The sequence below is a fragment of the Brienomyrus brachyistius genome, chromosome 3, assembly GCF_023856365.1.
Source record: "Brienomyrus brachyistius isolate T26 chromosome 3, BBRACH_0.4, whole genome shotgun sequence".
NCBI classification, from domain to species: domain Eukaryota; kingdom Metazoa; phylum Chordata; class Actinopteri; order Osteoglossiformes; family Mormyridae; genus Brienomyrus; species Brienomyrus brachyistius.
In genome coordinates, this window is record NC_064535.1 from 6104602 (window position 1) to 6129707 (window position 25106).

Here is a 25106-nt window from a genome sequence, read left to right on the forward strand (position 1 = left end):
GGGCGGGGGGGGGGGGGGTGCAGAAGCCCATTCTCATGTGACTCGCCACAAGATCGCCTACGATGACCTCACACCCTTTGTCTGTGAAGACGATCGGCCGCTCCCACGCACATCTCCCCCCCCCTCCCTGCATGCCCCTTCTAAACATCTCCACATGCTCGCGTAATCTTCAGCGGGGAAGGAACGACTCATGTGTCCAACGACAGTGACACCTTGGTACGTGGTCACCGTTGTCTGTCCGTTTACCTCGAGCATGAAAGACAGGATCACTTCAAAGAAACTTTCCACCTCTTTTCATACAAAATATTTATAAATACAACTTTTTAAAAAAAAATTGCCAGGTACAACACCTCAAAAGTCTGTCCTCAAGTCCGACGGCAAAGTCCAAAGTACACTCTGCAATCTCCAGGGTTAACGAAAGCGGACATGCTTTTTAAAGCCTCGAAAAAACAGAAAACCGCGGACAGCAAAAGCACAAACTCCTGTTATTGGAGGCGGGGCCTTGTGTCTCGCTTTCTGCAGCTTCCCCGATGCCTTCCTACTGTTCAAGTATTCAGAGGCTAGCTTATCACGTTACTCTAAATCATAGCATGTATGCATTGAGAGATTTGTCCTAAAGGTTACTACGTACTACATAGGCAGATTTGTCGTTATCCTCTGGTCATTATAAAGCCTTTGCTCTCGTTTTTTTTGTCCTTATAACCATCAGGAACACCCCCATGTTTGGCAAAAACCCAAGCAGCAAGACAATATGCCCCCCCCCTTTTCTAGCGCGCCTTAATTAAAGATGTCCTGGCAGAAAAGGATACTTCTGAACTCGTTACGTCTGACATTTGTACAAAACATTCTTTTTTTACAGGCACAAAAATGCCCGATCTATTGTTAAAAATAAACTATTCTTTCTAGAGCACTTCAGATTTTGGCATTTATGAAACACGGAACAATTGTCACCAAAAATATAGAAAGTCGTCAGCTCAGAAAAGCCATCAAAACCTTCAAATCTAGACGATACGTTTAAATAGAAAGGGAATGGTGTCTTAAGGCTCCTGATTATTAAGTTAATAAATCAAATATACACAATGATTAATTAAAAAAATGTACATATCTATACAGCGTTCTAAATTGACACTTTAAATTCTTCATTTCGACAGCGACCGCTGACATCGACCCAGCCCTCCCCAAGAATTTAAAATAAAAATAATAAATAATAAACCTTTTCTTTTTGACATCGTTGTGGTACGGAGCTGCAAAGGCACTTTCAAATACAGAACTAGTTGCTCAAAAACCACCGCGATCCGACTGCCCTGTTTGTTGTTTTGTGTGTGTTGTATTCTTAAAAAATAATAATACTTAAGACCATTTTTGCAAACTTTTGGATTGTGATTTAAGGAAATCCTCGGATGGAGCCCACGATTACCGTCCAGGCATCCGGGGAGTGTGGGGGGGGTGGCGTTTAATACGCAGGGCTCCTGGATCTAGTTCTGCATAGGTGCGACATGCAGCACCTGCTCCTTCCCAGTTGACCACAGACACTGCCAGTGTGAGTCAACTTGTCGAGACTTAAATTAACATAGGGATTCTATGTAAATAATAACCTTCGAGTCAAAATATGACAACAGTTTAAGGACTACGAACTCATAGCCCCGCCCCCCGCCCACCCCCACCCCCACCCCACCAAAATAAAAAATGTGAAACGGAGCCCGGTTGCATGGCAACCTCACATTTCTGCTATACAATATATTCCATTCGGTTCAGGCTGTGTGCTGTTTCTAAGTTTCTGTTGTCCTGTTTGTTTGTCCAGTTTGGGTTCTTGGTGGGCGTGGCCTTGTCCTCTCTGTCGACGAGCGTGTAGACGGGCTGCTTGGCAAACCGGGCCCGTTGTAGGTGCTCTCCATCTCCTCCTCCTCTGCCTCCGTGTTCTGTGTCCTGATTTTGGCGACGATGGTGTTTTTGCCGCCGTAGTCCTTGGCGCTGGGCGCCACGTGCTTCTCGATGGGGTTCTTGATCTGGTTGAGCTGCTCGCGCACGTTGTTGGTGGCCCCGCCCTCGGCCGGCGCCATGCCCGCCGAGCCGCCGTGGCTGCCCTGCTTCTGCCGCCACCGCCGCAAGCACCACAGGAACGGCACGACCAGAGCCACGATCCAAACCACGATGAAGACTGAGCTCAGCAGCGGGATCAGGTAGTCTGGCCGGGGGGGAAAGGAAGATGCCCGACGTTAATTAATAATAAAAAAAAACTGAAATAGATACCATCTTAAATTTCTTTCATTTTACTTTGGAGATTCTTTCTTTATGTTTGTCTGCTGTCAAGTAACTGGCTTGTACAATTAATTACGTTTTATTAATTATGTTAATTATTAATTATGTGCTGAACAAGTGTAGAAGACAAGACAATCATCTGCCTCATGGCTATGTGTCAGAAAGGCACGGTATGGGGTCTGAAAGCGTCATGGGTGGAGGGGGGACCCGCAAAGCTCCGCGTTATCGGGGACATGCCCCCCCCCCCCCCCCCCCCCCGCTGCGCTCCAAAGCCTCCGCATTGCTCCTGTAAGAAGCCTGTTACGTCTCTAAGGATCCACACCCGGTGTTGTGAAGCTGGAAAATAATCGTGTCAGAATCCTTCCCATGGATCACTTGGCGAGCCCCGATCCCCATTTACAGCCCCCACCACCCCCCCCAGGCTCGTCTTGTACCGGATCCTCAGCAGTCAAGTCACGGCATGACCATGTTTTTTCTATACGGGACGAAGAAGGAAGTGATTCCCAAAAATAACAGAGGGAGCGCTAATGTGTAATGGGGGGGGGGGGTGAGGTCGACGCTCCTAAGCCAATCAGCTCTTGGCACCGGCAAAAAACAATCCTCAGTATTACAGTCACAGGCAACCATAAAGTTGACCTCCGGACCCCAGTACAAGTACAAATGATCTAATTGTGTGATTTTTGCAAGGAGTTGGGAGTAGGACCCCCACCCCCCAAACTGCCCCCCACCCCCTCTGACCCAGACACCCATGCTGGAACTTTCCATGGTACCTGACACTCACAGTTCTGAGATGACAGCTCTATGTGGAAACTGGTGTCCAGGCTGGAGTCCAAAGATCCCACCCCCTTCGCGCTTCATGCCAGCTCATGCCTCTCACACAGCCAGCACCCCCACCCCCCCCCCCACACACACATACATACACCCCCCTGTGAATATGCAGCCTCACCGGTTTTGATCAGGGGGGGCCTCTGCTGTACTCGCACCCCCGCTATGGCCGCCATGAGGGTGCTGTTTCCGCCCCGCTTGCTGACCAGGTCGATGATATTATCGGTGATCGCCTTCATGGAAAGCGTGTCTGATCTGCGCTCATCTGTGGACTGAGACAGAAGGCGGAGCATTAAGGAGGGTTGATCCGGCATGTGTGGTGTGGGGGCTGCGGTGGGATCGGCGCAGAGCGGGTACGCACTATGGTTACGTGGATCTCATTGCTGGCGCTCAGGGACGGCTCGCACGTGATGAACACCGCATGGTCTGCCGAGAAGTTCCTTGCCACACAGAGGCGGCGCAGCCCCCCGCAGATGTGCCCCACAGTTACGCCCTGGGAGACGGGAGAGAACACGTCAGTGGAAGATTCCAGATCTCCACGCTTGCCCACCTCAAAGAGTTTTCGGCACAGTCTATTACTTTTTATTTTATTTTTTTTACTGCTTCAAGAGACCCAGGAGTTAGGAGACATTGGAGGCCTTAAGTCTTCCAGAGAGGACATCCATATCATTGGCCAGTGTTATGTTTTGAATTGGTGAGGAACATTAATGGGGCTCTGGGGGCCAATCGGCTTTCAGCTAGGGCAGCGTGGCCCTGCCCCCTGTATACACCCCTGCAGAGAAGAGCCACTAGCAAGCAAATCAGTCACTGTCCACTCTCACAATAGAGGGAGGGAACATTTTCATTGGCTGGTATAAAGTTTACAGTTTGAACTCAGGTTAACTTCATGTAAGGTTTGACGTATTGCATTGTTTTGGACTAAGTGTTTTGGATAATTGCTTAGGAATTCTTCGGGGTGGGGGAAAAGTCTGTGCAGAGAAGCGGAGTCTTTTGACGACGCAAACAACGCTCACCTGCGGCATGTTCTCCTTGTTGAAAGTGAAGGTGATGTAGGTGCAGCTGCTCTCCAGGTAGGTGCCTGCGTGGCATTGGGCCTGGAGGGGCAGCCCGTCTGAGGGCCAGCACTCCCCCTGCCCGGGACACGGCTTCACAAAGCAGTGGTCCTCCTTAATGGGCAGGCAGGTCTGACCAGGGCTGCAGTCCCCCGGGCCTTTCCCATTCAGCTGACACGACTTGGGACCGCACCAAACCTGCTGGCCACAGGGGGGAGCTTCAGACATTGGAGTGGCAGAGTGTGGTTAGGAGTGGACTTGGGGGTGAGGGCGGGGCACATACCTTGGTGCAGGTGACCTTTCCGTTGTGACACTGACAGATGTTGCAGTCCTCGTCCCACCTGGTCCCGTCGGGTATCATTCGGCTGCCGACGACACAGTCCTGGCCGGTGACTGCAACAAAGTGGGGGGTCGTCTGTGATGCCGTTGGTAAACCCAGTCTTCTCTTGGGAAATTTACCCTCGCCACCCTTTTCCGAATCAGTGAATGTAAGTAGAAAGGTGCCCTGGTCCCCTCATGTGCCGCACGACGACTGTCTCCTTACCCTCCTGGCACGTGAGCCCCGCCCTGCTGGCCGGACACAGGCAGCGGAAGCTGTTAATCTCATCACGCAGGTGGAGCCGTAAGCGCAGGATGACTGGCACTCGTTGATATCTGGGCGAAAGCAGAAATAAAATCCACGGTCAGGCATCTGCATTCAGCCACACCCCCAGTGCCCCCGTTCACGGGACAGAGAGTGAGCAGCTAACGAGTTATACTTGTATTGTTTCTCATTGAAACCGAATGCCAAACAGTGAGGTAAAAAAAATAAATCGTGTTTCTAATGACGGGCAACAGGGGGCCCCCACGCTCACACGCACAGGAGACTCAGGCATACAGGGGACAGAAACAGTTAGACTTCTTTAATCAGTTTCTCAGTTAAGTTTAGTTTTTCCGATCGACGTAAAGAAACTGGAGTAAAGTAGCGTGACACATTTTTCTCAGCTGAGGAGTGTAAGGTGGTTGTGGGGGGTGGGGGGGTGGGGGATCTGCTTCCCTTAAGCTCTGACCAACAGGCATCACGTTGAGGTCAGCCAGTGGGGGGCGTGCATTCGCGGGGTGGGATACTCACTTATACGGCAATCTGGGCCAGCGAATCCCGGGCTGCACTCGCAGCGGTACCAGTTGTCCCCGTCCACGCAGGTTCCGTTGTTGTAGCTGCGGAAAGGGTACTGGGGTCAGCGTCTGTCACCCCCCCCACTCTCAGCTGGGCTTGGCCTAGTCTGAATTTTCACCCGCTTAACCATCAGACTCGATCTTTAATTACGACTAATTACTGCTGATGCCATTTTACGCAAGCTGCAACAACTCATCTGGAGGGAGGGGAGGGGGGGGCATTGGAGGGAGTTGTTTACTAGAGCTCATTTCTGTCAAAGAATTTTAAAGGGACTTACCAAGGGTGTGGATTGCAGTCATTGGTATCTGCAAGATGGAAAGTATTTCATTATTATTACTGTTATAGGCTAATGCATGTAAGGCGGTCAGAAAGCAAAACAGCAGCGTGTTGGAGCTTGACTGTACAGGCACAGCAGCCCCACTTTGGGCGCCACACCCAGACGCATGCAGGTACGACCCGGGGAAAATGCTGCCAGCCGAGTGTCGTGGGACACGCACGGGTGCTGGGGAGAAATGGCACCTCAGCGGCGGGGCAGCGGGAGAACAGGCTGTTTTCTGCTGAGGTTAGGAATGCCGAGCTGGGGGGGGGGAATGAGGGCTCAACAGCTGTTTTCACTTTTCTGAATTTTTTTCCCCCCTCCAGATCAGCCTTAGTTTGATACCAGGAACTGGTATCAAGAGCCTGAGGGCACGAGAGGTGCTGCTCCGACGGCGTCGTTTCCCATTTCCACTCCTGGCCCGTTACCCAAAACCTGGGGGGGGGGGGGGGGGGGGCGGCGGAGTGAGACTCACTCTGGGTGCAGGTGGGCCCCTCCCAGCCCTCCTTGCAGACACAGGTGAAGGCGTCGCCATTGACGATGCAGGTGGCCCCGTTCTCGCAGGGGCTGGGGAGGCAGCTGCTGTTGGTGGCTGCAAAGCAGTGCAGAATCCATTAATAAAATCTCCCCCCACATGTAAAAGAATACCCCCCCCCCCCCATATCATCCAGGGGGTCTGACCTGAGTTACACGAGGTGCCCTCCCAGCCAGGGGCACATATGCACTTAAAGGTGTCGCCCTCGTCGCTGCAGGTTCCTCCGTTCTTGCAGGTTGCTGCATCACACTGACTTTCACCTGAAAGGGGGGGGGGTGTAAGTCACATGATGGTCACATGATGGTCACATGATGGTCACATGATGGTCACATGAGCAGCCTGCAGCATACACCTCCATGTACCCACACACAGGCACGGTGGGACTCACGTGAGTGACAGGTCTTCCCTTTCCAACCGTTTCTGCACTCGCAGTAGAAGTCGTTCACCAGGTCCCTGCATGTCCCCCTGTTGTGACACGGCTTCACTCGGCAGTCGTCGATATCTGATAGGGTGGCGGTAAACAAATGATGCTGATTGGTTGCTTGCATTTATTCTCTGCCCCCCGCTGCGTCCGATTGGTTGGGAAACACTCACTGATCTCGCACTGGCGGGCCTCCCAGCCGTCGCTGCAGATGCACTGGTAGCCACTGACCTTGTCGATGCACGTGCCCCCATTGCGACACAGGGTTGCTCTCGCAGTCGTTGATGTCTGCAGGCAGATGGGGGGAGTCATATAGATGTGACAGGGGCTGGATACATGCCCAGATATGTGCAGGTTCCCCCTCCCTTTACTTCTATGAAAAACGACACGCTTCTCTTACGCCACTGAGGCAATAAGGTGAGTCAGCACCCTGCTGGGGTGTAACCACGGAGTATCCCCCCCACCCACAGTGGCACATCTCTACCCACCAGGCCTCCTGAATCTCAGCGTCCTGCACCACGTGTCAGCACACCAACTTTTTATGAAAGATCGTGAGGGGGGTTTGGCCCCCTTGCCCATCTGATGCCAAAATTCCCAAACAGAATGTCTAGGATCTTAGACAGACCACGGACAAATCCATTTCATCCAGAGGAGATAACCTATCCCCCATCCTAACCCTTCCCTATCCCCCACGTCCTTTAAACAGAGTCATCATCAAACCCCTCCCAGGTAGCTTGGAGAACACCCTGCAGGCCCGTCGCAGGGACATCAGGGACAGACGCAGGCCCACAGCAGTCCGTCTCAGTCAGGCTGCATCTACACTCCCTCGCTGGGCATATGGTTCACCATGTGTGACCGTAACCACAAAGCTGTGGTCCGAGTGTATTATTACTGACATAACTTTCATGCCAAAGGTATAACAGACTGACGTCTGAACATTCTACCAGTTTTTACAGTGGCAAATTTAAAGGTTCAACAAAACAAAATTATCCAAAGGTACAACAGAGATTTCCCCCAACCCTTGGATCCTTACTCTCATGGCAGTAGGTGCCGGTGAAGCCCTCTTGGCACTCGCAGCTGAATTGGCCCCCAGGTTGGCTGCGGCAGCGGCCGTGGGGGCCGCACACATTGGAGGAGATATAGCGCACACCCTCTGGGGTGCTGTTGGAGGGCACCGCAACCGTGCAGCTGTCAATCACTGGGGGGAGGGGGAGGCAGGGGCAATATTAAGGCATAGGTGACACAAGCGGACATCTCTAGACCCTGTGTATGCCATCTCCAACCGTCTGTAGTGTGCCTAAATTCTTCTACTGCACTTTTAATAATTTTCTTATTTAAAAAAATTAGCCTAAAATTGGTTTTTCTCCTTGTGTAATCGTTGGAGAAGGGGGGGGGCATGGCCCCTGCCAAGCAGAGGGTGGCCCTGGCACGATCTGTGGCTCTGTGGCCACTTTGACCTCTGGCCATTGCAGAGCAGTGCAGTGAAGGAAAAACCACAGTGATTAATCAGGGGAACACACACTGCGCGGGCTTTGGGCTAGGGTGAGGGAAACATGAAACGAATGCCGCTGCTAACGAGCCCCCAGAGTGGCTGGGGAGGGGTGCAAGAATTGGGTTACAGAGATGCAGGAAGAACGCCTCACCCTGGCAGGACGTGGTACGACAGTGGTCCTTCAGATGGGAGCAGTTCTTGCCCTCGTAGTCCTCGGGACACTTGCAGAAGTAGTCCGAGGCGAGGTTGAAGCACTGAGCGCCGCTCTGGCAGGGGTTCGGCTCGCAGTAATCTACGTCAAGCTGGGGAAGAACGGGAGGGTTCAGAGCAGACAGACGCAAAACATGGGAATGGCTGGTGCTGTAGGGGGCGACAGAGAGCGGATTTCGGCGGGGCTCACCTGGCACAGGCTGCCAGAGAAGCCAGCTGGGCAGAGGCACTGGAAGCCGCCGACGTCGTCACGGCAACGGCCGCCGTTGAGGCAGGGGGCACTGGCGCACTCGTCGATGTCCACCTCGCAGTGCTCCCCGGTGTAGCCCGCCGGACAGATGCAGCGGTAGCCGTTAACCAGGTCCTGGGGGGGGGAACAAGACAACGGATGGGAGGGTGCGGGACTGCAGGGGAGGGGGGTGAATGCTGGCGTTTGATGTCAGGATACTGAAAGGTTTTTAAAAAAAATAGGGCGCAACTGCAAAATAATTAGCAAAGATTTTCCTGGCAGGAGCCCAGGACAGGACTGTATTGTTGTGACTTCATCCCTTGCAGTTAAGCCCCCCCGCCCCCCTGCCCATTTCTTCCATGCCAGCTCATTTTTCATTTATACGGGCTTCTAATTGGAGGGGAGGGGGGTAAAATCTCTGCTTTGCACACATTTGATCGTGTAAGATATGCTTGTGATTGCTATTTTTAAATTGCGCTATTTTTAAATTGCTCGTTAACGATGGATTCAGGAGGGGCGGGACTAAGATGGTGCAGGGCTAGGATGAGTAGGGGCGGGTAGGGGGCGGGGCTGGTAGGGGGCGGGGCTGGTAGGGGCGGGGCTGGTAGGGGGCGGGGCTGGTAGGGGCGGGGCTGGTAGGGGCGGGGGCTGGTAGGGGGCGGGGCTGGTAGGGGGCGGGGCTGGTAGGGGCGGGGCTGGTAGGGGGCAGGGCTAGCGCTTGATGCGATGATGTCAGGCACACTTACCTTGCAGGAGCCCCCGTTCTGACATTGTCCCTGACAGTCATCAATGTCTGCAAAGCATGGGACAATTCACATGAGTCACAGCACAGGTCCCCACCCCCCTCGCCTATAGCCCCCCCCAACCTGCACGCACCAGGATACACCTCTGAAATCAACTCCGTCAACCAAGCTGCCCCGATACAGCCTTTGTTCGATTTCCTGCTGCACTTTCCCTTTAGATAAAGTCCCCCACCCCCCCCCCCCCCCCCCAATTCCCGCCATGGGTTGGGAAAAGCAGAGCAGGTCCTTGCAGCCCAGGCGAATTCACACGATTATTAGAACCAGTGTTTATCAAAAGCTGACCCCCCCCCCACATCAAAATGGACTAAAGACGTGATAAAGACGCACATTTTCATTCCAGACAGCCTACTCCCTAGAATATTTACTTCTTGGCTTAATGCTGTGGCTGGATCGTAATCTGAACACCCCCCGCCCCCCCCCCCCCCCCCACGAAATTCCCAAAGTCATGACTGCACTCACTGGTGTCACAGTTCTCTCCCGTCCAGCCGGGATGCACTCGCAGAAGTATCCTCCAATCAGGTTGCGGCAGGAGTTGGCGTTGACACAGGGCCGGTTTTCGCATTCGTTGGCGTCTTTTTGTGGGTGTGGTGGGGGGGTTAGGGGGAGGAAACACGGGAGCAGATGTTAGTAGAGGATAGGAAGGAGCCGAGGCGCGGCTTGAATGTGGGGCCTGCTCCTTGGGGGGGAAAAGCGTGCCCTCGGGGGGTGAGCGCACACAGAGAGGGAGAGAGGAAAACACCTCGCAGCTACAGAGCTACAGGGGCGGCAGGGGGGAGCGTGTGAGGCGGCAGGTTCCTGGGTTAGGAGATTTCAGTGTGTGTCTGGGGAGGGGGGGGGTCAGATCCAGGGTCTCCCCGCTACAACACTGCTGTGGGTCTGCTGAGTGAGGAGTGGTTCCTGCATTCCCAGTCCGGAACCTCTCCTGAGGTGAGGCCCACTTCCTGCCCCCCCCGCTCCCCTCCCCCCCACCCTCCTGACGCGCATTCTGGCTGACTGGAGCTGACGGGGGTAGGGGAGGGGGAGCTCACCAATCCGACAGGTCTTCCCGGTCCACTGCGGAGGGCAGGTACACTTGAACCCGTTGACCAGGTCCTGACAGGTGCCGTGACTGCAAGGGTTTGGATCGCACTCATCCACATCTGAAAGGCGGAGCCAAAGTATTCCGGTTAACTGGCCAGCAGGGGGCGTGGCAGTGAAGGAACTGAGCTTTCGAGGAAAAATAAATGCAAATGGCGAGTGATGAAATTACTGGTAATTTAATTAATTGCAGTATTTGGTGGATGGGCTCTTACCGATGGTGCAGGTGGCACCTGTCCAACCAGGCGTGCACTGGCACTCGAACCCGGAGCTGGTCTCCTGGCAGCTGCCGCCGCTGGCACAGGGGCTGGACAGACAGGCGTGCTCCGCTGTGTATGTGGGGGGGGGGGGGGTAGAAGGAGATCAAGATCAGGCCTTCAGTCCTACTCCCTGCAGGAACCCCCCCGACCCCCAGCACTAGTGGTTTGGCCCGCAATGGTACAGACTCCCCCCCCCCCAAAAAAAAAGTAACCTAAGCAACAGAGTAGGTGGTAGGGAGTAATAAATAGCCCCCCCCCGACCCCAGGATACATATCCAATCATCTAATTTTCCTGCAGGAATTCCCATGCATTCCTGTGACAGGCCATCACTGGTCCCAGGGGATGTCACTGGCGGTGGGGAGGGTCACGCCCTCCGCACGCCCCTGCACTCCTCCATACAGAGCGCTACCTTCCCTGACACCCCAGCGGTAAGCTTGGCGTGTCACATAGGGGCCGCCCCTTTTATAGGGAACTGCACGTGTCAGCGGTGAGTCAGTGACCATCAGGGTGATGTAGTGACCTTAAAGCTCCGCCCTCAGCGGTTCTCAGTGAGGTCCTCCTCTCACTGGGACGCCTCAGCAGGGTCTGACTATTAACATGCCTTTTATTAACACGAACACTCAGTAACTGGCCAGTTGGGATGGGATTTATGAAAATGGTATGATTCTGTAAAATGCTGCACAGATGTTAAAGGTGTGAAATATGGGGTGTAAAGATGGTCTGGGGGGGGCGCACATGCACACACGAATAGGATGCAGCAGTGCCCTGCAGGCGGAGGTGCGTACCCCTCTCACAGTTGACCCCGGAGTACCCTTCGCGGCAGGAGCACTGGTACTTGTCCGGCCCCGTGTTGCTGCACGTGCCCCCATTCAGACAGGGCTGGTGGGTGCCGCAATAATTCAAATCTGGGGGGGGTGAAGGGTAGAGATTAAATTCAGCAAGAGTAGACACAGTACGGTTTCCGGAATTTGGACCCAATGTGGCTGGGATGGGGAAGACGTGCTGGATCTGTGTAACTGACGCATGGGGGTGGGGGTGGGGGGTGGAAGCCCACCTTTGTCGCACAGCTGGCCGCCCCAGTTGGTGTCGCAGAGGCACTGCCAGGGCTCCACGCAGCCGCCGTAGACGCAGCCCGGGTGCGGGATGCACCTGTCGCAGTACTGGCCTTGCCAGCCATACAGGCACCTGCAGAACGAGACACGCTTAGTGTTCCTGGGGGGGGGGTTCAAGTCCCCATATTCTCCCCCTCCCCACATTCTTCCCCTTCTTTTTGTTAAAAGCAGGCAAACCCGGATACTACTACGCTGATGCGGAATGTTTTTTTTGACAAAGAAAACGATCCCTGTTGGAATTTGTGCGACGTGGAAGAGCGACAATAACAGGGGAAAAAAAACTAAGTAAAAAACTAGAGTGTCAACCCACAAATCCAGAAATGAGTGATTCCAGTGGGGCTGATGTTTGCGTGCAGCTCAGCGCTCCTCTGACACGGCACTGTCAGCCTGCCCCCCCCCCCCCCCCCCCCGTTCTGTTACTGCACTCATGCTACTTTGTGTTTTTTTTGTTTTGTCTTCTTTGTCTTATTTTTTTTTATTTTGCTCCCCCAAATCCTACAAGATTTCCTTCTCCCTCCTCAGCCCCCCCCAGCTTGGAAAGAGGAGCACCCCTTAGCCCTGACTGCTGACAACTTCCAGACCACAATAAAATGCATTTAAAAATCTCCCACTGATAGCTGCAGCCCTTAAAATGCAGAGTAATGAGATAGCAGGCCTGCCTTACGCCAAAGACACCAAAGGCTGCGGTTTGGGGGAGTCGCCTAAAATATGGCGCTCGATGGGAAAACTTCAGCACGGCAGAGAAGTGGAGATTCCAGGATTCAGACCGAGGTGGAGGGAGGGATGCACACCCCCCCTCCAACAAAGACCAAACGTTTTTATCAGTATCAGTCTCTGAAATGTAAAAAGACGAAAGCAAATGTTTGCTTGCCGATAATGGGGGGGGGACTCCTGTGAGAGTGTTGTCCTCCCCCCACGGCCTCCCCCCCCCCCCCCACCATGCCTTCCAAGGCGCCATCAAGCTCTCATCCCAGACCAGAGTCCGTGTGGGGGTCAAGGCAAAAAAGGGAAAGCTGTCTGTCCAAATCTGTGCCACGGGGGGGGGGTTAGACCCAACACCCCCCTGATACGCATCTCAGGCCAAACACAGCACGTCAAGTAGAGTTCAACACAAAGCTGAGATAAAACCAGCCCCATCGGGCTGCAAGTACAGCAGGAAACAGTGGAGTGAGCGCCCAGGCTCAGCCGTAACTCCAGACTGTGTGCTAATTGAGTAAAAACCTCTGAGGGCAGATCCGGGAAGGCGGCTACACCCTGGGGCAGGGTGGGGGGGTGTTCAGGTTTCTATTGTTTCTTGCATGGGAGTAACATCAAAGCCACTCAGGGAAATGGAGGGTCTGTCAATGTCTTCTGACAGGATTCCGTCCACGCCATTAAGCTCTCAGCACCCTGGGGTTTTGGCGTGCTGGAGCGAAGGGGGGGGGGGGCACGCTAATCTCGCTTTCAAATATGTCTGTGTCCGTCCCATTTGTCTCTCTGGTTTGCCATGTACAGTAATGCAGAGTCACTCAGATTCGGACACTTCAGGGTCCCGCCTGCTGCTGGTCACACGAATTTCGATAGGGAGAGTAAGTAGACCTGACCAGGCTCCTCCACGCGTGTTAAATCTATGGCCCAAATTCAAGCAAAGCATATGATCCCAGCCCCCTTCCCCAGTGCCGGTCACTTACGTACAGCCTCCCGGTACTTTGCAGGACCCGTGCTCCGCACTGCAGCCCTGTCGACAGATCGCTAGAGTGGGAGAAGGAAAGAAGGAGAGAGACAGGGAGGAGAGGAGAGTTTGGGAAGAAGGAGAGAGACGGAGGAGAGGAGAGAGCGGGAAGAAGGAGAGAGACGGGGAGGAGAGGAGAGAGTGGGAAGAAGGAGAGAGACAGGGAGGAGAGGAGAGTTTGGGAAGAAGGAGAGAGACAGGGAGGAGAGGAGAGTTTGGGAAGAAGGAGAGAGACGGAGGAGAGGAGAGAGCGGGAAGAAGGAGAGAGACGGGGAGGAGAGGAGAGAGTGGGAAGAAGGAGAGAGACAGGGAGGAGAGGAGAGAGGGAGACACTCAGCATCAGTATGCCACCAACTGGCCCCGAGCGCCCATCCCCCTGCACCTCCACCCCCATGGCAGACCTCAACCCTCCCACTGGAATGGTAAGAAATTGTCCTAAATTTATATGTGCAGTAACTGTCTGCTATGGTGTGGTCGGGCCTGGTGCTGTTCTGCTGCCCCAAATCCACCAGTTAGGCCCCAGACATCGAGCACCCATGACAGAGACCACTGATATGCAGAAAACATGATGTCACAATGGGGTCAGAGGTCACACTGGCAGTACTTGAATGCCTTGCATCCCTCCCACCTGGTCCTTACTTCACACCATCATAAAGTAGATCCTCCAGCACAGGTGCACTGTTAAGCTCCATACCTTTGTTGCACTCAGGTCCGGACCAGCCCTCCAGGCAGGTCTTGTTGCCGTTGTTGTCACAGGTGTAATGCCCGAAGAACTCGTCCCGTGGCCGACAGAACTTGTTGCAGCCGAATCCGTAGTAGTGCTCGTCGCAAGTGACCCGGATCTGGTACTCGAACTGGGCCACGAGCCCATTGTGCTTCAGGGTCTGCCAGTCTGGGCTGGGGTTGATCATGCCTGAGATGGACGTCCTCTCGATGACCTCGGAATCTGAGCAATCAGAGGGGAGATGGCGACTCCTGAGACTAAGGGTCTCATTAGGTTACCTGGATGCCAATTAGCTAGCATATGCCCAATCATAGAATGTTTGAATCTAATAAACCCTGCCCCCCCCACAGTCAACATGGGTTACGGATGGTGGATGTTTGATCCCACTGGCTTCCAGGCTCCCCTCCCACCTTCAACAGCCACACCAGCAGTACCAATACTCACAGTAAGCTGCCCTTCCCCTCAGTATCACACCCAGGCAAGGGCCCTCCTGGAGCCCATTAGTGTAAGAGACAGGACAAGTCTAGTAGGACTATGATGCCTGGTTCTCCTTTGGGACCTTTTCATCTCAATGCGTTGTTACACTATCCCCCCCCCCCAAATCCAAACTCTTCACAATCAGGGACAATTCTACAATTCACACAGAGGGGGCAAACTCATCATCAGCCAATGATATGGTTTGAATTGATGAGTGACAGGGGAAGGGGCCAATCAGCTTTCAGCTGGGACCAGTGCCCCTGTGGCCCCACCCCTGATGGCAGGAAGGAGCCTCATGCAGCCAGCACTGGGGGGGGGGGAGAGAAACACGGGGAGATAATGATGTTTCATGTTAGTCAGGAATGCCGAGGTTCTCTGCGGCATTTCGCTGTTGGGCTGCGGTGTGTGACTGGGGCAACTTTGCGAGCTCATATGACCTGCTGCTGTGGGCTTGAGGCGTGCTGCTTAACAGACGGAATATTCCAGGCCTTGCTGTGAAATCTCCGGAAATCAGCAGAGCGGGTTAGGGGTCGTCTGCTAAAAAGACTCACTCTGCGAGCAACAGATCCGGTCAGAGTAAGGCCTGGGGGGCACGGAGGTCGGGCTGCGATGGAAATGTTTCGCAACACCGTGCCGGCGTCATGCTGGCATCACGCCAGTGGGAGGAGCCATGGAAGCCGCCCCCGTTTCGCCACTCTAGGTAAACAAAGTATGGCAGACTCTGGGCTCCCATTTCTTCGCCGGATTGCCCTCGCCACGGCTTTAGCTAGACTTTGCTTCCCTTAACCGTGCCACAGAGGGTTAAAGGAGGGGGGAAAAAATCAAAGTCAATATTTGATCAATCCGTGGTATGCTTATCTTTACAGACAGGAAGCGAGAACGAGCTGAAAGGAACAACCTTTGACCTCGGCATAACCGGGACTGCCCACTTTTTTTCCAATATCTACATCAGATTCCGTGATATGACTTTTCCCTGCCGCAGCGTTGGTGGTGGGGGGCTGGGAGAGGTGTTCTTTACAAGCCAGGCCAGGGGGGGTAGGGGGTTCACTGCACGCTGCCAGTTTTGACACCAGGTGCCTAATGGCCTGTCTTGAAAGGGCGTCATAGGCACACTGCCTGCTGAACTCGCTCCAGTCCTACCTGCCCCCATCTGTCGCCAGTCCCCACCCTAAGGATCCCATAGCCCGCAGGTCTGTCTAGGCTCCGGATCTTGATCCTGGCGACAGACCCGGACATGGGTTTGTGTGTGCGTGTGGGTACAGACCGGGTCCTATTCACACGCATAACTGCGCTTCACGGATCAGGTAACCCCATCGCGTGACCCCCCCAACCTCACCTGCTATTAGTCATCAAGTATATAAAAACATTTTCATAGGTATACGACCCCATGTGCCCCCCCCCCCCCCTGCAATCCCTGATCCGCCTGTACCCTGCTTGCTCTCTCTCTGTCAGGAGCACCTGTCAGTCTATCAGCATGCTCTGAGACACAGGCCTCCAACCCGGCGGGGGGGGGGAGGGGGTTGGGGGTAAACTTCCATTTCTATCTTTGACCTGAAAGGCTCAGTATGCCAATCTCAGCCCCCCCCCCAACACCTCTGGGACCCACATATCAGTTCCTGTAGTTGATTTGGTTCTATATTACACAAAAACCCCACTGACCCATTTTACGCACTAAATCTCTGTGTGGAGAAGAGGGGTCCCCGTTACATGGAATCAGCCACAGTCTGGGGGGGGGGGGGGGTATTGGTACTTACTGCTTCCACTGCTGCTGTTATTGTAGTCCAGGGCTTCCAAAATCAATGTGTAGGCCCTCTGGGGAAGACAGGAAACACAGGAGCAATCAGTTAATCAGGCCCTGTAGATACACAGAACTGCGCGGTGGAGAGGATTGCTGAGGCCCGGAAGGTTTACGTGATTAAACTGATTACTCTGCCCCTCTGATTATTGGCACCAAGGCCACTGGATTCTGAGAGTCCAAGATCAAAGTAAAGGATCTTAGTAAACAGCTTCAATCACTGTCATATGCAGTAGGACTATATCTGTTGCAAAATTTCCATGTCAGACGCTCCCAGGTGAATTTTGCGTGCCTCAGATGACAGCTAATTCTACATAAATCGCAGTATTGTTGCCGGGGGAAACATGTTGCTGTGTACAGTAAAGGGTACATCTCCATGACACCTTTAAGAGGCGTCTTATCGGAAACAAAAGATAAAAATCTTATTAAACATCGCCCGACACAGTGACGTAACAGCGTTAAAACTGAAAACAATGTCTTAGATCCTTTGGAACAACTTGATTCTTAAGAAAAGAAAAAAATAAAAACATATTTTGGATTTTACTTCATTCCGTCGTTCCTTCCTTCGTTTGCCATCATTCCCTCCCTCCAATCCAGGTCAATTTCAGCACATCACTCAGCGTGACCCACAATGGCGGTGCTTCATTCAGGAACAGCCAGGAACAGGAGTCCCAGACAGGAGTCCCTAACGGGAGTCCCAGACAGGAGTCCCAGACAAGAATCCCAGACAGGAGTCCCAGACAGGAGTCCCTAACGGGAGTCCCAGACAGGAGTCCCAGACAGGAGTCCCAGACAAGAATCCCAGACAGGAGTCCCAGACAGGAGTCCCAGACAGGAGTCCCAGACAAGAATCCCAGACAGGAGTCCCTAACGGGAGTCCCAGACGGGAGTCCCAGACGGGAGTCCCAGACAGGAGTCCCTAACGGGAGTCCCTAACGGGAGTCCCAGACAAGAATCCCAAACGGGAGTCCCAAACGGGAGTCCCAAACGGGAGTCCCAGACAGGAGTCCCAGACAGGAGTCCCAGACAGGAATTCCAAAAAGGAATCTCAGACCAGTCCCAGACAGGAGTCCCTAACAGGAGTCCCAGACAAGAGTCCCCAACAGGAGTCCCTGACAGGAATCCCAGACAGGAATCCCAGACCAGTCCCAGACAGGAGTCCCAGACAAGAATCCCAAACAGGAGTCCCAAACAGGAGTCCCAAACAGGAATCTCAGACCAGTCCCAAATGGGAGTCCCAGACAGGAGTCCCAGACAGGAGTCCCAAACAGGAGTCCCAAACAGGAGTCCCAGACAGGAATCTCAGACCAGTCCCAAACGGGAGTCCCAGACAGGAGTCCCAGACAAGAGTCCCCAACAGGAGTCCCAGACAAGAGTCCCCAACAGGAGTCCCAGACAAGAGTCCCAGACAGGAGTCCCAGACAGGAGTCCCAGACAGGAGTCCCAGACAGGAATCTCAGACCAGTCCCAAATGGGAGTCCCAGACAGGAGTCCCAGACAGGAGTCCCTAACAGGAGTCCCAGACAAGAGTCCCCAACAGGAGTCCCAGACAAGAGTCCCCAACAGGAGTCCCAGACAAGAGTCCCAGACAGGAGTCCCAGACAGGAGTCCCAGACAGGAGTCCCAGACAGGAATCTCAGACCAGTCCCAAATGGGAGTCCCTGACAGGAATCCCAGACAGGAGTCTCATCCCAGCAGGCAGCAGCGCAGGTGTTTGCCAGGAAGGTAACTCCTGTTATTGTCTTGCGCCTCCAGGATTCCTATCTTCCCACACCCCTGCTCACCCCCCCCCGCGCTCGGGTGCCAAAGAAAGTCGAAAGGTTTGATAACGTCTGCCTTCTTGGCAGAGCGCAGCATGACTATCGATTCTGGCACATGGCTGGCCGGGGGGAGGAGATCTTTTAAGGAAATGTCCCTGGAGAGTGAATCCTTGGAAACAGAAGCCATGGGGACAATTAAAAAACAATGTCAAAATGTTTTCTTTGCTGTCAGTTATGTTGGAACAGGATTAAGAATCGTTAATTAGCTCTCCGGCTAATGCAGCTGTGAGCACGCACATGTGTCTTTGTGTGTGAGGAGTCTGACAGTGTATAGGTGTGTGAAAACAAATGATTTCACCAAATAATTTCACCATTGGGCCCTTGAGCAAAGTGCTTCACCCGCAGGGACTGTCTGGACCTGCTTTCTCAAAACAAAACAAAATGCACATTGCTTTGTAGTAGAGCGTTTGCTAAATGAGTAAAAACATATATGCATTGTAGTGCACTTAATGAGTGCCATGACAGGTCAGGCCACTGGGCGGCGCTCTTTATCTCCCGTCCTCTTAGAAACGCTTTGTCCCTCCTCAGGCCGGTGAGGCTCTCACCAGTATCAGGTGACGGGTAAAGTGGGGGGGGGGGGTGGTCTACATGGTGGGGGGGTTGTGCTTTTGGTGTGTGTCGAGCTCTGCCCTGTGCAGTCTCGGCCCACCTACTTATCACATTTACACTGACCCCCACTAGCGGCAGAATGCTCCAGAAAACGCAGTGGAGGAGCCACATGTGACCGTGGCGAGGATCCGGCCTGATCCTGATCCTGATTCTGATCCTGATCCCAGGTCTCTGGTTAAAATTATCCAAGGGACCCAGATCACTCCCAACTGTCAAATACCAGGACCTGGGAATGCCCAAACATGTAATCCTTAGATGGAAAAGCATAAGCGTACCTATCTTTGCTTCTCCAGTACGATAAAGTTTTGGAAAAGATAAACAAATCCCAGCCGTCATTGCGTCTCTCCCTGCCGGCGTTCCTGCCTCTCCTGCACATCTTCCCGACCCCCACTTCCTGAGCTGGAAAGCAGCCCGGACACACGCGCGACACCCCCGAGGACGGCATGGTTTCCCCTCACCGGTAACTGAGAAAGTGCCGCAAATGAGAGGGAGCTCGTTGGGCAAGCCGGGACACGGCCGGCAGCGAGGGCCTGTGTCCAGAGAGACAGCCCGCATGCCCCACACCTGGGGAGGGCGGCTGGCGCTCCCCCCCCCTCCGAGTCGGCTCATGCCGCGTCTCACAAAGCATTTGTTTATTCTTCTCTCTCAAACAGGATTCCTGTCTAAAAAAGCCTGTTAGGGCTGAGCTCGGGGCTTGATCCAATTAATCTCACCCCATAATTCACGATCTGGTTATCAGTGACGATGACCTTTCACCTGCCAGGTTCACTTTTCCCAGGATTCTGCTGAACCCGTCAGTTGTTTGAACGGTTGCCAAACCAAGCCTAAGCATCTCCAACGGAGGCTAACAAGGGCTTCTACCGCTCCCAGTGAACGCTGGAGAATGCCCTCCCACGCCCCCCCACCAGAACAGGGGACAGTCCATATTTTTTTAACATGTGCGTTTTTCTCTTATAACCGCCTCAGAGCATTCGAAGCAGTAAGGCTTGATGTTTCGCTCATCCTAACGGGGTGTCCACAGTAAAACAGGCATTTTTACACGCATTCTTTCTGCCTTCATAAAACGCAAGTGAGACGTACAGTATTATTACATCACAGCAGCACAGAAAGACCCTTAAAGGCTGCTCCCCCTACAAGGCCCCATCCACCTGAATACCTGATCTCTGACAGGAAGGGCTGAGACTCCCCCCCCCCACCCTTGCTGTGGGCTGTGCCCCCAGTGACCTTTGCCTTCAGAGTAATGGGAGGTACAGCCCCATTTTCCGCGAGGCGTCTGTGGAAACCTGGGATGAGATTAGAGAAACCAGCTCATACTTATGTCTGTCTCAAACTTCCCAATAAGGCTGGGGGGTGGGTGGCTGGGGGGGGGGGGGCTGCCACGATAACAGACCTCTGGACACTCATCTGCCTGCCCCCACTAAGGAAAACTAAGATGCCCCCATCTCATTAAACCCCAGAAATCTCTCCCAGAGGCAGAGTGAATAAAACTCTATTTATGAACACTTCACTCATCTCAGGCCCTGGGGGGGAAAGTATCCCACCCCCAAATTGATTTTGTTAACTAAAGATATCAGTCTGCCCACTTAAATCCAGAACATCTGTGTCGGCCAGAATGAGCCCCAGCGTGTCAAGCTAGAGGTAAGATGTCCTTCCAGTCAAGTCTGCAGCAGCAACAAATTTTGCTCTTTGAAACTCCGCACAGAAAAACAATTACGCTTGTTCCATAAGAACCTCTTTCCTGTTTCAATGTGGACTTAACTGCAAACATCCCAGCCTGTCACAAGGAACCAACATGTCACTGTCACTGCTTAAGGCGCCAGTGCCCCCAGCAGCTGAAGTTCCCTGACTGTCCACCACACACTGTCACTCCAGTTTAACAGAGAACACTGGTGTGTGCAGCTAACTGGGGAGACTGTGACCCTAACGCACAACCTGGGCCTGAGTGGAGTAGCACCGGTTTGCCTCCGAGTCCATTTCTGCTGAGTTCACTGCCACTTGCTGTCGCCGTCTGCTCAGGCTGTATTGTTGGACCATTATGCCTCATTATGCACCATAATCCTGGCCTCAGCCGGTCTGCTTGCCTTTGTTCCTGGTTAATGGTGCCCTGTTTGGGTGGCCGCTTTCAAAAAATCTGGCAGCACAGAGCCAAAACCTACCCCGAACCCCCCAGCCCCCCTCCCAAGCTCACACGTGCTGCCGGGCAACACCACAAGGGGGAGGGGGCGGTTTATCCATGCGGGAATTGGCATTGTAATGGCCCCTCACCTCGTAACGTCTACCTGCCCCATGAGACACAATAGGTGCTACGGGAGACCAGCTCAGGGAGAGAGGAATGCCTCAGGTCCGGTCAGGCGTGCTCCTTCAGCAGGACTGAGAGGACTGCCGTGCCCTTTGATGAACCGATATCCAACCACACGCCCGACTCAACAGTCAATCATCTTTCCTGAAGTGTAATGTGGGGGGGGGGGGAAGGGGATACGCTTTACCCAGAATTCACAGCGGCATAAAGTTCTCAACCCTGAAATTACTGCTGTTTGATAAAACTAGGTGGCACAGAGACATCTGTGCAGAAACAGCAGGTAACGAAAGTGTCTTTGCTTAACCTACAATGAGATCAAAACATCTCATCAGGCAAAATCATTTATAAAGATCATCATCTAGTGCTGATCACCAACATATTGGGGTGAAACATCACATGTTTAATGATACAGCTAATGAGTGTACACCCAAAGTCTACATGAGTATATATTTACATATATACATGTATAAATATCTCACATAAAAGCTCTAATCTCATTGCACTGTTGCATGTCTCACTAAACAGTGACCCAAGGTCTCACCGTCAGGACACTGCCAGTGTCTCCCAGCAACATTCCACTTTTCATCCAGGATGCCAACCAGCTTCTGCTAGGTCATTACACGGCAAATAGACTCTTATCGTACGATCCCATTTACTGGCTGGTATCTCCAAATGCGTAAAGAACGAGGCCAACCCAAGCGCCCGAATCTAATATGGCAGAGGAAAACTTTCACTGCTTCCTGGAAAGTGCTCTTCTGAACCGGCGAAGTTTAGTCCAGCTGCCGTCTCCGTTTCCCAGTGAGAGCGGCTGCTTTCGCTTTCGGAACGGCGCAGATTTAACAGCCCGCTTTGCGCTGAAATGTCTACGTGGGAAACACATTAAAAGACAAGTATGCGAGATGACAGCATCTGATTAACCTTGTCCTTTTGACGAACAACTGTTGGCGCAAATCTGCGGTGGTGATGGTAATTAAATCATTTTAAAACTAGTTACTAGGGATACATACAGTCTTTGAATAACATGACACCACTGCCAGGAATCTTGCTTTTCATCAGTTAATCCCTTCGATGGCTGCAGTGGTAAATTAATTAATAATCCTGAACAGAAATGCCTGTTTAAGTGCAGCCTTTCAATAAATATAATAGGGACCTTTAATTTAAACCACAATATTAGAAATTCATAAACCATGAGAAGTTTTGCGGTTGAAAAGCGGGGGTCGGCGTATGTGGGGGTCTAAGTACGTATATAACATTACAAATGAGTTTGACACCGACATAAAGTTGTGACATGACAAATTCAATAGTCTATTTTTACTTCACGGCTGCGGCCGTGTGGTTAAGGTTAAAGGGAGGACAGAACACGGACTGGAGCCGGCTGCCAGTTCAGGGCTGGGTTCTGCTGACTTTAATTTGCCGTCGAATCGGACAGAAAGTTACAGATTCAAAGTGCACGTTTGTGCGATTCTCGGCGGCACTATATGTAACCGCAGCGGGCAGATAAGCCAGGTGTTTTATTGCCTCCATTACGGTGGTTTTGAAACAACCCCCTAAGTGTCTGATACCTTTGATAGGGAGCAAAAGAAAACATCCCGGAATACAATTTCACTGGTAAACGGACTGCCAGGCAGATCGGGGTCAAGCCTGCAGAAATATCGTAAAACATTAACCCAAGCCCTGCTCCGAAACCCAACCTCACTTTAAAACCTCGCTTTAAAATCCTGTGTATTTGTGGCCGTCTACACGCTTAAAACAAAGCGCATTTCTTAGACATTATCAGCGATTATCGGTAAATATTCAACACTTTATTAGGCAAGTAAATAGTTTCCTTCGTCTAGCACACACAATATTACCCGTCCTCGGCAGGTGAATTGTATAAACTTCTCCAGATTCTTTAAAAAGCTACTGCTCTGCAATTATTAAGCTATAGCATAAATACCCGTTTATTGTGCTTGCATACATACACCCTAACGCTTTATTCTTGCGAGATATACTTCGCACGGCCCCAGCAAAGAAAATTCAAGAAAGACCGTCAAGACTATTGCGATAAATGATCAATACTGCAAGGCTGTATAATGCACGGAGTTTCAAACGGGATAAATCTATATAGATTGTTCATAATGCAGTGCTGGGAGACACTGGTTTGGCCGCTGTCCGCTGTGGCATTTGGCCGAGGCCACCAGTTACTTGACCCTCATTCTCTGCCTGTTCCTCCGCTCTGAAATACTACACACCACCGCAAAGTCTGAGACGACACCGGCTCGTACTCCTTTGACAATATTAACAGTTATGAAACCGGAAAAAAATATATCAAGAAAATGCAATCTAAACAACCAGGAATGAGACTCAATCAAATCCGTCTGCACAAGTGATCAAGAAGAAAAGAAAATATTTACAGTATTATGTGACATTTGACTACGGAGCTTTGTATGCCAAGGACGGGGATAAATGAATAATGGAGATGCAAAACCCTACTTGTGATTGCAATGACTGGCGCAGATATAAAAATATAGAGTCTATTATACGATAAGGCAGCGATCGTGAAAGTGGTTTATAACTTGCTCCGCGGACTGTAACAGCGTCTTGCCAAAACAAGGCAGAAACAGCTTGACAGCGACGTGGAAATCAAGCTGAGAGGATCTAGCTTGCAAATTTGTTTAGCATATTTAACCACATGACACTGAAAAGCCGCTTCCTAAAGCTCGGACGGTCAGATGCTTATGAACAACTCAGCATGAACTACCACGTGGACTCGCATATGTGTCTGTTAAAATACCATTATCGTGCAAAACACACAGAAATTTCAACGAAGCTTTAAATGCGTGTGGATTATACGGAAGACATCCCACTTACCGGCCACGCAAAACTGAAAGGCAATACAATCCTAGATTTCTCTTTCCTCATTGTGCTCTTCAAAGAAAATGTATTCCCTCCGATGACAGGCGTAGATCCAGTACCGAAGCTGCAAGGCCCGGCCGTCACAACCCTGGACTGGTATTCCTTGAGGCACACTTTAAAGTACGTGTCACACTCGTCTCTGGTGCATCTCCGATCCGACGCACCCCTAAGGCCGTCGCAGCACTGGCCGCTCAGCAGCTTCCCGTTCACGTTCTGCATGGACAGGATCTGCAACTCGAAGTGTCCCGATGCGTCCGACACCTGTTATAAAGAAATGCAATTAACAGCGGCAAGCGACAAAACAATATAAAAAATCTCAGTTGCAAACTTTAATAAAACACCCGGTACAAGCTGTGACTAATAACTGGCCAGCAATGTGTAATTGTCATGCGAGTCCAGCTTGCTGAGGACGGTCCTTAGGAAAAGGCTGGATCAATGGAAAACTATCAACTCATTCTTAGCACTTAAATTACTAAAAATTAGAGACACCGCCTTACAAAACATAAACAATGCCATCAATCAGGTACAGTCTGCATTATACATTACTCATTTTCATCTGTTTGTTCTCCAGTATTAGACCAAAAACCATGTAAGAATCCTTTTTTTTTACATAAGAGATCATTCGTATTAAAAATATCCACATAGCTACCTGTGTCCATAGGCAAAGCAAAAACGCATGTACGGAGAAAGTAGCAAAAACCGAACTCCGTCTTAAAATCATGCCTCCTTTTTGGTGTTACCGCTCGCTTTGTAACTAGAAGTCTGGCCGACTCACGGCTCTAATATACTCCTCCGATCTGAACATGCACGGGTGGAGAAAAACACTTCTTGAAAAGATCGGAGATTTCAAATGCAAAGTGCCCAAAGTACCCTGCCTCCTTTTCTCGTGGTTGTATTATTATTTGCGGGTGCAATTATCACCACTGTTTTTTATTGTTCTTTCCTAATCAGCTGCGAAACAATAATAGAGCCGCTCTAAGAAAGCACCTTCTGCGAGCGACTGGCTGTTCCATCTATACAGCAAGTTC

At 52.0% G+C, this 25106-nt stretch overlaps 1 protein-coding gene across 1 annotated transcript; it reads right to left on the bottom strand.

Annotated features, from left to right (window-relative positions):
- Nucleotides 1-708: 708 nt before the first annotated feature.
- On the bottom strand, nucleotides 709-25106 carry LOC125738338 (protein jagged-1b-like). The gene is given in 30 exon segments (XM_049007194.1): nucleotides 709-1889; nucleotides 1892-2185; nucleotides 3206-3356; nucleotides 3446-3577; nucleotides 4098-4334; nucleotides 4420-4529; nucleotides 4681-4746; nucleotides 4749-4790; nucleotides 5248-5333; nucleotides 5570-5597; nucleotides 6084-6200; nucleotides 6290-6403; nucleotides 6532-6645; nucleotides 6738-6825; nucleotides 6827-6852; nucleotides 7598-7762; nucleotides 8208-8358; nucleotides 8457-8630; nucleotides 9242-9288; nucleotides 9758-9790; nucleotides 9793-9870; nucleotides 10327-10437; nucleotides 10591-10704; nucleotides 11422-11541; nucleotides 11691-11821; nucleotides 13419-13479; nucleotides 14154-14405; nucleotides 16415-16472; nucleotides 24034-24339; nucleotides 24728-25106. Coding segments are annotated over 30 exon segments (3639 nt in total). The 5' UTR covers nucleotides 24800-25106; the 3' UTR covers nucleotides 709-1728.